Genomic DNA, 11,046 nt, shown 5'->3' with positions numbered 1-11,046 from the left:
CTGCATGCAGTAGAAAAGAAGTGCCCAGTTTTTGGTAGCAGTATTGAACCTTTCAGTTGGCTGTTTAGTATGCAGGGTATGTGTTCGTAAAAGTCAATGCACGATTAAAAAAATATATTGTGGATGTTTTTCGGCCCTGGAGCAAATCCAGAATAACAGCTGGGATTTTTACATCTCCTGGGGGACTCCTCAAGCTCATGAAATTCAGTCCCAAGAAGTCATAACACTGTTAGAGTGAAGGCGCTGTGAGCAGGAGACTGGAAGCTCAATTGTCAAAAGTACTAAGGAGATGGAAGGGCAGCTGCTGTTTCTCTCCATTACACACATTTCTAATTCGTTGATGAACTGAGTGCATCCCCGTAAGCTTGAAAAAGTGATCAAACAGTAAAATTAAAGCCTTTGGTTTACAGGGTTTTTTCCTTTTCTACTAGATGAGGGAGGCACTAGTAGTAAGAGAACATGTCTCCTTTCCATTTCATTTTGAAAACTGTAAATAGAAGAACCAAGTGAGGCCATATTTAGGAGTGTGTCCGATGATAGGCTGTGTAGTCAGTTGTATACAAGTTAAGGTCAATTAATTTAGGTTAAACTGACTCCTGTAAAGGCAGAAGCCATTCAAATGACAGAAATGACTTGAAAAAATTATGTTCAGACAAGGAGCACAATTTTTTTTTTCTTATTATAGCCACACCCATGGCATATGGACGTTCTCAGGCTAAGGGCTGAATCGGAGCTGCAGCTGAGGCCTATGCCACAGCCACAACAATGTTAGATCCGAGCCGCATTTGAGAACTACACCACAGCTTGTGGCAACTGGATCCTTAATCTGCTGAACGAGGCCAGGGATTGAACCTATATTCTCAGGGCGACTACGTTGAGTCCTTAACCTGCTGAACCACAATGGGAACTCTACAAATTCTTAATTTAAGTGAGCTGATGTATACGAAGAGACATGGTCGTTGCAGTCTTTAAAAAACTTTGATTTTTCAAATTTACTAAAGGAGAAAAATAATATATCTTATATCCTACTGATTGGTAGAGGTCTTCCCCATAAAGTCCCAATAGCACTACAATTTCCTTGGAGTAGGATTTTATTTTTTATTTTATTTACTTATTTTTTTGCTTTTTAGGGCCACACCTGTGGCATATGGAAATTCCCAGGCTAGGGATAGAATCGAAGCTGCAGCTGCTGGCCTAAGCCACAGCTATAGCAACACTGGATCCAAGTGGCATCTGCGACCTACACCATAGCTCAGGGTGATGCTGAATCCTTAACCCACTGAAGGAGACCAGGGATCAAACCCGCATCCTCATGGATACTAGTCAGGTTCTTTACCACTGAGCCACAACGGGATCTCCTGGAGTAGATTTTAAATACAGTGTTTTGAATATGAGATGGCCTTGGGCAATGGACCCAAATATATCAGACTGGATTTTAAATACAATGTTTTGAATATGAGATGGCTTTGGGCAATGGACCCAAATATATCAGACTGAATTTTAAATGAGTTAGTTTTTTTTTTTTCTTGTCTGATATTATCAAGTGATTCCATAGTGTAATGAAAAGGATTCATTTAGCGCCTAATTCCCATAGATAATAGACTAGGGGTAGCCCAAGTGAGGTTAAATACCATCATCGTCAACCATCCTTGACGGAGAGCTTACTGTCCCTGGCTCTAGAGATACAAAGAAACAAGCCCTATTTCTCCCTGACAGAGATTAGAGCCTGATGACTTAGATGAACATGCAAAGATGATACAAGGCGTTGGATATTGTTGAACAAGTGTTTAGACAATAAGTACTGTGGGGTTGGGGAATATATGAATCCATTCTTAAGAGTTTCTTTACCAGCCTCAGTTTTATAATCTGTAAAGTAATATCTAATCCTTGTACACAGGAGAATGCATTACTTTGATCTTCTACTACTAAACTTCAATTTTCTTCTTGTATCTCTGGCTTTTAGCCAAAAGTCTAACACATACTAGGACTTTCGACTACCCAAGTTAAAATACTATTATTTTATTATTTTATTTTATTTTTTTTGTCTTTTTGCTATTTCTTGGGCCGCTCCCGAGGCACATGGAGGTTCCCAGGTTAGGGGTCTAATAGGAGCCGTAGCCACTGGCCTACGCCAGAGCCACAGCAACACAGGATCTGAGTCACGTCTGCAACCTACACCACAGCTCATGGCAACACCGGATCCTTAACCCACTGAGCAAGGCCAGGGATCGAACCCACAACCTCATGGTTTCTAGTCGGACTCATTAACCACTGAGCCATGACGGGAACTCCAAAATACTATTATTTTCACAGTTGTGAGCTGCAACTGTAATCTGTGACTCATCTTGGCAGAGAACTGCACCACTGATTGCAATGTAACTGTAAGAGTAGGGTATAATCCATACCTCATTGTGTAGGTCTTTTAGAATTATGCTTGTTAGAACAAACACATACATGTAAAATATGGTAGAAGATGCTATTAAAACAAAAAGCCAGCACACTGATGCTATAGTCATTTCTATGTTGTCAAAACCTAAGTCTTTGCTTGTGGACAGGCACCAGCTCTCCTGGTTATGGATGGGTTTGCCCTGTCCCTTAGGGGGAAGTGATGACAAATGCCATTTTCCTCATAAGGAAAATGAAACAAGAGGAGGACAAGAGAAAAGTACCCAAGGAGTCTTGTTAATTTCAGGACAGAGGACAGGCCTTGTAAGGGTGACAGGTGCCACATTCATATGGATTTTCTGGATTTTTTTTTTACTTCTCAAAGAGTGTGGAATGACGATTTGAGCAGCTCAGACGGGGATTTCTACTGACAACCCCCTGGGATGGTTTGATGCTGCCTTGCCTGTAGACCTTCAATTCCTTTACTCGTTGAAGTTCCTGGACCAGAGTCTCCTTTGTTTGGGAGAAATAGCCACTTGTCTTTGGCAGCTGGGCAGTTTTGTAAGGCCAGCCGGCCAGCCAGCCAAGGGGCAGCATCAGGAGCAAACATCCAGTCTGATAAGACTGCTTCTGCAGTGGCAGGGAAAAAGATTCCGTCTTTTGTAGTTATTATATTCCTCTGGCTGTATTATTATGTTTCCAAGGGAAGAGAGAGAGACAGCTGGCAAGAGTCAAGGTCCTCAGTTTGGGAGAGCAAACTGCAGTTCTTTCAGAGGCCAAAATAAACTGCAGGGCAGAGAGTCATAACAGTGCAGTGGTTGGTCCCTGACAACTACACACCAGTAGTTAGAGCCTCAGGGGCCCCACATTCTCACTTCCCATCTGACTCTCAGGAGGTGAGGAGCCCGGTGTCATCTAGCCGGGCCCCCAGCCTTGAGGCAGATGGATGTCATAACCCCGCAGGACAGACAGTTGCCAAGCGGCATCAGGAAGATGTCAGGAGCCCCTCCCAGCATTATCCTTTTGAAATCACACAAGCGCCCCCAACTCTGGGCGGAATCTTCCAGGCTTCGCTGTAAAGCACCCCCCCCCATTCATTCTTCCATTGATATTCTCTGAGCCTACGACAAAGACAAGAAACTAATCATAAAATCTGATCATAAAACCCTTCTTATTCTTGAAGACAGCGATTAAATAATCACTCAGCCAAGGTCTCCTGGCTTCATTGACAACAAAAGAGGTTCTCTACTCACGCCCTTCCCACCCCAGCAGAAAATGTATTGCCAGCCCCAGCGCTGACCACTCGAAAGTTGCGGTTTCTCTTAGTTGAGGGCCAAGTTAACGAATCCGCAGCTGCAAAGTCTCAACTTGGGGGGAGGGGGCGGCTGCCCGGGCGGGGGGAGAGCGGCGGGAGGAGGGACTAAAGGGAAGGACACTGCCCCCTACTTCGGCGAGGTCGTTGCCCAAGCCAGTGAAGCCGCCAGTTTGGGTTTGGGGGGGGAGGAGCGGCGCGAGCTCCGTAGCCTCTGCTCGGCGCCAGGCTCGGTACCTGGCAGGCCGGCCGCCCGGGGCGCGGAGGGTGTGAGCGCGCGCGCCCCCTCCGTGCCCGCTCAGCCTCGCGCGCGTCTCGGGGGAGGCTCCGCCGCCAGGCGTCCGGGGAACCCGCAGCCTCAGTCCTGCCGCCGGCGGAGCTTTGTGTGGCGGCGGCGGCTCGGAGTCCCACCTGCTGGAGGCAGAGAGACAAGGAAGGGGAAGAAGGAGGAGGAGGAGGGGACGGAGGCGGCGGCGCGAGCCTACTCTCGCCGCCCACACCCACCTCCCGGGGGCTCCGCAGTCCCGGCTTTCGGCCTGCAAGCGCCCCCCGCCCCCGGCCCGGCCTCCCGGCCACACCGCAGCCGCAGCCCCTTCTGCCCGGCCCGGCCCGGCCGCCGCCACCCGCAGCCGCCGGCGAGTTTGAGACGAGCGCGGGGCGCGCGGCGCCGCCTCGATGCGTCCGGGAGCCGCCTCGGCGCCCCAGCCCCGGTGAACAGCCCCGAGCGCGCCGCGGCCGGCCCGGGAAGGCGAGCGGGGAGGCGCGGCCAGCCCCGGAGACGAGGAGGAGCGAGCCCGAGATCGAGCGCAGGGAGCAGACACCATGCCGGGCTGGAAGAAGAATATCCCCATCTGCTTGCAGGCGGAAGAGCAGGAACGAGGTGAGCTGGACGACAGGGCGGGGAGGGCCGGGAGGGGGTCCGGGCCGGGGGCCGCCCCGGTGCCTCCCTCTCCCCGGGCTCCCCCCGCCCGACCTGTCGGCGGCCGACGGGGGAGGGGCGCCGCGCCCTCGGGGGCCGCGGGCGAGTCTGGGCGGCGGCGTGCGAACTCTAGATTTATTTGGGGGGGAGGGGAAAGAAGGAGGGTGCTGCATCAGGGAACTTTTCGCTTGGGCAAATATTTTTCTGGAGAGGACGTGGGGGAACTCTAGCTACTCCTGGGCCCGCTTACACGTGGAGCCCCGGACGGCCTCTTGCTGGGTGGGTGGTAGGGGTGACCGGGGGTCCTGCAGTGCTTTAAGTGACTTTTCAAACTTTCCTCCTCCTCTGGCGGCCGCCTCCGGGGTGTCCCCCATCTCTGGCTGGGCTTTGATGGTGCTGCCAAGCTCAAAGTTGCAGGGGAATCTGCGAGGGGAAGGAGGAGGAGGAGGAGGAAGAGCCTGGGGGCGGAAAGCGGGCGCTGCCGCAGGTCTAGGGAGGGGGAGGGGAGAAGGAGAAAAGATGTCTCTAGGCTGGGGGTCGTGGGCCGGGAGTGAGCCCTCGGAGATGAGTCCCGCCCCAGCGCAGTCCCCGCTGTCAAGTTAAAACCGCAAGACTGCGGGCTTTTCCTAATTGCTGTCTGTTTTCTTTGTAAAAGGCGGTTTTCCGTGCTAGGTGACTTGTAGACCTTTTGTGCTTTGGCCTGACGAGTGTACTGGGCACATTGCTTTTAAGTGACTCGCGGAGGAAAAGTTGAAGGCCTTTTGCACCTTAAAGGCTCGGTTCTGTTGAGGTCATTCCGCGGTGTTTGGATTGTGCGGAGGTTGGCCAGGGAGTTCAGCTCGGTAACCTGGATATGATGTGTTGGGTGCACCAGAATTTCCTCTGCGGGCCCCACGGGGCTGGAGAGGTGTGCGCCCGTGGCTCTGCTAGCATCCACAGGGACCCTGGTTGGCAAGGTCCACCAGGGTTTATTCCTCTGCTCCTCGCATCCCGGCCTGCCCTGGCTTCGAGGAAAATGCTTTAGAATTGGAAGGGTTTCAGGATGCCGGGTCCGCATGGACTGTGGCAGTCGTCAGTACCGCGGTTAAATGGTGCTCCGTGGGTAGGTGGGCGGGTGAAGAGAGCAGATGGACGCTAGTCTGGCGAGTGGAGAAGGCAGAGTTCTCAGGGGAGCTGAATCCAGCAGCGTGTTGCTCTGGAGGGTGGCTTGGTTATTGGGCATGCCAAAAGTTTCAGGCTTTTGAAATAATGCCTACTACTGAAGAACCAATGTACGATTTCCAGTTTTTCTCTAGGTGGCACAACCTGTCTTTGGTTTCTGTTCTGTTTAATGACTCAGGGAATTCATCACTTTTAACCACTTGCTTATTAGAAATGTGCATTTATTTTCCAGCTCATGCTCTGGTGACTTCACCCTCTCAGAAGGCACCCCTGCTTTAGAAATACTTCTGCTGTTCCCTTTAGTAAATCATATTTTAAAAGATGCAAGTAGTCGTCCAATAATTTATAACCAGGTAAAAGCACTAAATGAAAGCATTCTGTCTAGGGTGGAGTGTCTGTCTTATAAGCTAAATGTCACTGCGCACTTGGTGTTAAAAGTATCCATTTGCTAAAAAAACCATTGCATTGCTGCCAGCACGTTTTATCAGAATACTGGAATGGGTAGATTTTTGGATCGTGACGGAATGTACTTGTATGTCTTTAGAAATACATGGTAACTTTGAAAGATGATCGCCTAATCTGCTTGGTGGAGATAAGGCTGAATTTCCTCCAGAACATAAAAATCTGAGTCAGAAATTGCCTTATCTTCTCTGATAGGAGAAAACAGGGACTGTTTGTTACTTGGTATCTTTTTTTCACTTTAAATTGTTCTTTTCTTCTTGCTTATATTATGCAATACTTTTCTAATTCGTATTGTTTTTGTGTGGTTGTGGCATTTCTTTTTGAGGGCCTGCTTCATTGGGAATGTACAAATATGTGTTTTGTTTCTTTTAAAATCTCCTACCTGGTGTTTGTATTTCAGGTGTGTGTATGTGTGTATGTATATATTTGAATGAACTGAGCTGCCTACATGATTTTTAATACATGTGTCAGAGGACACTGCTTTAGATTGTCTTATCTCTTGAGAAGAATCGTGTTGTCAGGTAATGAGCAATTTTCTATTTGCATTTGAGATCAGATTATGTTTAGCTTTTTTCCTTTTAAATGATTCAAATAGTGTTGAGTTAGGTTCTCTTCAGATATAAACAGAAGTGTTAAACTATCAGGTTGGTTAGGAAAATAATGAACACAGAGGGAACCAGTACATTTTAAATTTTGTCTGGGGATAACGCTGACCAAGAAGTCAATTTCTAATATCTTACTATTAAATTCTAAGGTTGGTTGTGCTCATAGAACCACTGTTCTTTCCACAACCCCCCTCCCCAACTCCAGTTTACATGTAGACATTCCAAAACCCATTGGAGACTATTCTAGCATAGCGTATTTTCATGTAGATTTTATTTAGCTAAATCTCTTTCTGAAAACTTAATGCAAATTAATACAGGCTGCTAGGTTCTTTAAGGACCACATATTTGAACAAGTATTTCTTAGCCTTATTTTTGGGGAAAAAAAAAAGCTAATCTCAAGTTAGATTTATGGAACCTGCCTTCTTGATATTGTCACAAAGAGAGGTTTGGCCAGTGTGCATAATCGCATGCCACACCTACACACCATTCATAATTTGGGTTCATGTTGAAGGCTTCTGTCAAGATGATATGGAGTAAACTGTTGCTACTGCATGCAGTGCTGAGCAGATAAACTGCAACATACGGGTTGTTGCAGAGAATGCATTCACTTCCAAAATGACATGTTAGGATTCATCCACGTACAGTGACATACTGTTAAAATTCAGGACACATTTCTCTGTCCTCCCTGCCCCCCTCCCCCTCTTCTCTTCCTCAATCCAATCCATTTAGAACCCAGTACACTTTTGGGTAAATGTTTTAGGAGAAGAGAAGTGATTCTGAAAACCGTTCTATTTAATATCCCTTCCGTTCAAATTAAATTAAGTAATTTATTGGTTGTTTGAATCTGCTTATTAGCTGATCACGAGTAATAAGAACATAGTTGTTAAGGAAAGTCTCAGTATAAGGGGATAGATGTGTCAGTAATTAATGATGGCTTTCTTTTGCTTTTTAGCTTCCCTTCAGATTGCTGTGGATTTGGTTGGTAATGTGTGTGTGTGTGTGTCTGAGTGTATGTACACATTCTCCAGGAAAAATGTATACATGTTACATAGCTCTCCTCCCCCTTGCCTTTCAGTTCTTCTCATAGGTTTTAAAGGTCTATAGGTGAACTTGAGAACTTTCCTTGGGACTCCTTTAGGAATTATTGTGTCTGGGATTTTTCTTCTGTTTTGTCAAAGGAGAGTATTTTGGATCTTTTTAGATACAAAGAATTAGCTTTTATGAAATATCTATGAGAAAGCACAGGAGGCTTAAGTAATGTGCCTTTATTATATCTTTGGTTTGTTTCATTTGCCACATCTCAAGAAGATCTGGTGACCCTATCCTATCTAACCTGCTTAATGAAAAGTTCAATTTGAAGTTTGAGTTTTGACTAGGGAAAGCTGTTGAGGGAAGAGAAGAAATCAAAATGCACCGAGAGCCTGCTGTGCTTTGGGCATGGTGTTTGACATTTCAGGAGCATTATTTGGTACAGTCCTTACCACATGCCAGTAAGGTGGGTATTATTATTTCCCCTGACAATTTAAGAAACTGATGCTCAGAGAATGAAAATATTTGCTTAAAGTTACAAAGCCAAGACTTTGGGCACCAGTTTCTAAAGAGATGATGAGAAAAAGAAATTGTTAACATTTCCTAAGATGAAGTTTGTAGCACTGTTAACATTATGATGTCTTACGGGTTTTTTGGACAGAATTGTATTTTATTTTTTTGGACGGAATTTTAATAAAACGCCATCAAATATGTCACTATGAAATGTTAAAAAAGGAGTTCTGTTGCGGTACAGTAGGTTAAGGATCTGGTGTTGGTACTAGAGCAGCTTGGGTCACTGCTGTGGTGTGGGTTCATGCCCTGCTCTAGGAATTTCCACATGCCTAGTAAAAAAAAAAAAAAAAAAGAGTTCTTTAGAGGAGTTTTTCCAGTTACATATACTGGGGAAAAGCTTCTAAATTATATTCTGGGTATTTTGGATATTTGACAAACTAGATAGACTTATTAACTCTGTAAGGATTGTTATGTCATCCTATTTTTAAGTGGAATTATTTGACTAAACTTAAAGAAACTCATGGCTTTTCCACCAAGGACTTGAATTATTACATAGTTTTCCTTCTTTTCAAGGAGGATTTTCCATGAAGGCCAGAATTAACAAGAATCAGGTATTTTTCCTCACAGTGATGAACTAGGAGACTACTATATTGTTAATAGCCATTCTGCATTGTTCTTTTCCCAACATTTTATTTAATTAAAGCCATTCATCTGAGCTCTCTGCCTGGCTATCTGTCAGAAGGCCCAGTGGCCAAAGGGACTTCAGATAATGCTTTCTTCTGCAGCAGCCTGATTGGTTTTCATGAAGAAAAAAGAAGTATCAACTTAAATTGGTAAAGGATATTGGGACTTGAATACCATGGGTTTTAAAACAGGTATGTTAAATGCTGTGTGATAGCTGATGGTGTCAGGCATTTAGGATTTTACCCGTTTTGTTTTCAGTTAAATTACAATAATAATTTAGCAATACAAAATGCAAAAGAAGTAGTAATAGAAAGTAACACATCTAACAGAGAATGCTGTGCAAACACAGGAGCAAAACTTAGGTTTGACTCGCTTCTTAAATTTAAAGGTGTTCTAAATTTTTTGTTTGTTTTTTTGCCATTTCTTGTGCGGCTCCTGCAGCATATGGAGGTTCCCAGGCAAGGGGTCGAATTGGAGCTGTTGCCATCGGCCTGCGCCAGAGCCACAGCAATGAGGGATCCGAGCTGCATCTGTGACCTACACCACAGCTCACGGCAACGCCGGATCCTTAACCCACTGAGCAAGGCCAGGGATCGAACCCATAACCTCGTGGTTCCTAGTCGGATTCGTTAACCACTGAGCCACGATGGGCACTCCGAAAGGTGTTCTAAATATTAATATAAAAATCTGTCAGTACAAATTTCCTCATTCAAGAAATCTGCCTGTTTAGACAGGTCACTTGGCCAAAGGGTGCTATCAATTTTATGGGGAAGTTAACGTTCTTTAAGTACATCTGCTGATTAAAGTGTGCCTGATTGAATTCCTTACCACCTTTCATTTCAATAGTGATTAAACTTTAAGCACCAAATCAGGTGTTGAATAGTGTGGAAACATGGCTAGTGCCCTAGAGAGATTCCTCAGCCCCACCCAGCAAAGTGATGGAGGAGAAGATATTTGAAGTGAAGCAGCAATGGGTGTAATGCCACTTTAGTGTCTTTCCTTTAAAACCAGGGCAGGTAACATCTCCCTTATGGAGGAGGAAATGAAATGAACAAGTGTGTGTGTGTGTGGGGGGGGGGGGAAATTTCTGTCAGTACCTTGCCTACAGTTCAGGATTCAGTTGTGGCAACTGGTATTATTTTTATGTCTCTTGATTGAGATCTATAAACTTGACACGTCACGGTTTCCTGATGATGCAATAGTAAGTTTATAAAATTGGATTGTGATCATCATTGTACAACTCTAAAGGTAATAGATTCATTGAGTAATAAAAAAAATTAAAAAAATAAAAACTTCATAAACCAGTAAAGCAGAAAGTCCAGTGTTTTGTGAAAAGTTGTGCTGAAACACAGAGGTTTTTGAGGCCCAGTCTTTCTGGTCTGACTCTCATGAAGAAGAAGAAACTCCAGTATGGAGAGAAATGTGCCCAAGGCCACATTTCATGCATTTAGTAAACATTTATTGACAGCTGACTGACATGATGGGTGCTGGGGATGGGAAAATCATTGTTCCTGTTTTCAAGGAGATTATTATATATAGTTACAGAGTCACAGATATGACAGCGTCTTTCCTCCTACACAGATTAGTGCTGAGAGGGTAGGGCAGAGGGGTTGAGCGTGCTGAGGGCAGATGGGCAGAGGGAAGCTTCTGAGGATGCTCTCGAAGGAGGTCAAACAGCAAATACTGAAAGACTTGAAAGAAGAAGAGGAGTTCAGGTTGGGGTGGGGAATGTGAGGGTTGTTATTTCAGGAAAGGAAAGTGGAGTGTTCCAAAGCATTATGGAATGAAAGAGTCCAGGAACCGTGACTGTTTTTTTGTTTGTTTTTGTTTTTTTGGCCATGCCCACAGTATGCGAACGTTTCTGAGCCAGAGATTGAACTCATGCCACAGCAGCGACCCAAGCCACTGCAGTGACAATGCAAGATCCTTAACCTGCTGTGCCACAAGAGAACGCCCACTCCTGGTTTCTTAAGGGG

At 45.5% G+C, this 11,046-nt stretch overlaps 1 protein-coding gene across 5 annotated transcripts in view; it reads left to right on the top strand.

Annotated features, from left to right (window-relative positions):
* The first annotated feature begins 4,374 nt into the window (after nt 1–4,374).
* GRIP1 (glutamate receptor interacting protein 1) overlaps nt 4,375–11,046 on the top strand; it is a 761,849-nt gene continuing 755,177 nt past the window's right edge. For all 5 annotated transcript variants that reach the window (XM_047787148.1, XM_047787146.1, XM_047787145.1 and 2 more), the window contains exon 1: nt 4,375–4,577. In XM_047787148.1, coding sequence (XP_047643104.1) covers nt 4,520–4,577 — 58 coding nt within the window. In that variant the 5' untranslated portion in view covers nt 4,375–4,519. The remainder of the gene's footprint in view (nt 4,578–11,046) is intronic.

Source organism: Phacochoerus africanus, chromosome 7 (assembly GCF_016906955.1).
Source record: "Phacochoerus africanus isolate WHEZ1 chromosome 7, ROS_Pafr_v1, whole genome shotgun sequence".
Lineage (NCBI taxonomy): Eukaryota > Metazoa > Chordata > Mammalia > Artiodactyla > Suidae > Phacochoerus > Phacochoerus africanus.
The sequence above is the reverse complement of the archived record's forward strand: the minus strand, read 5'-3'. Positions and strand labels throughout refer to the sequence as shown.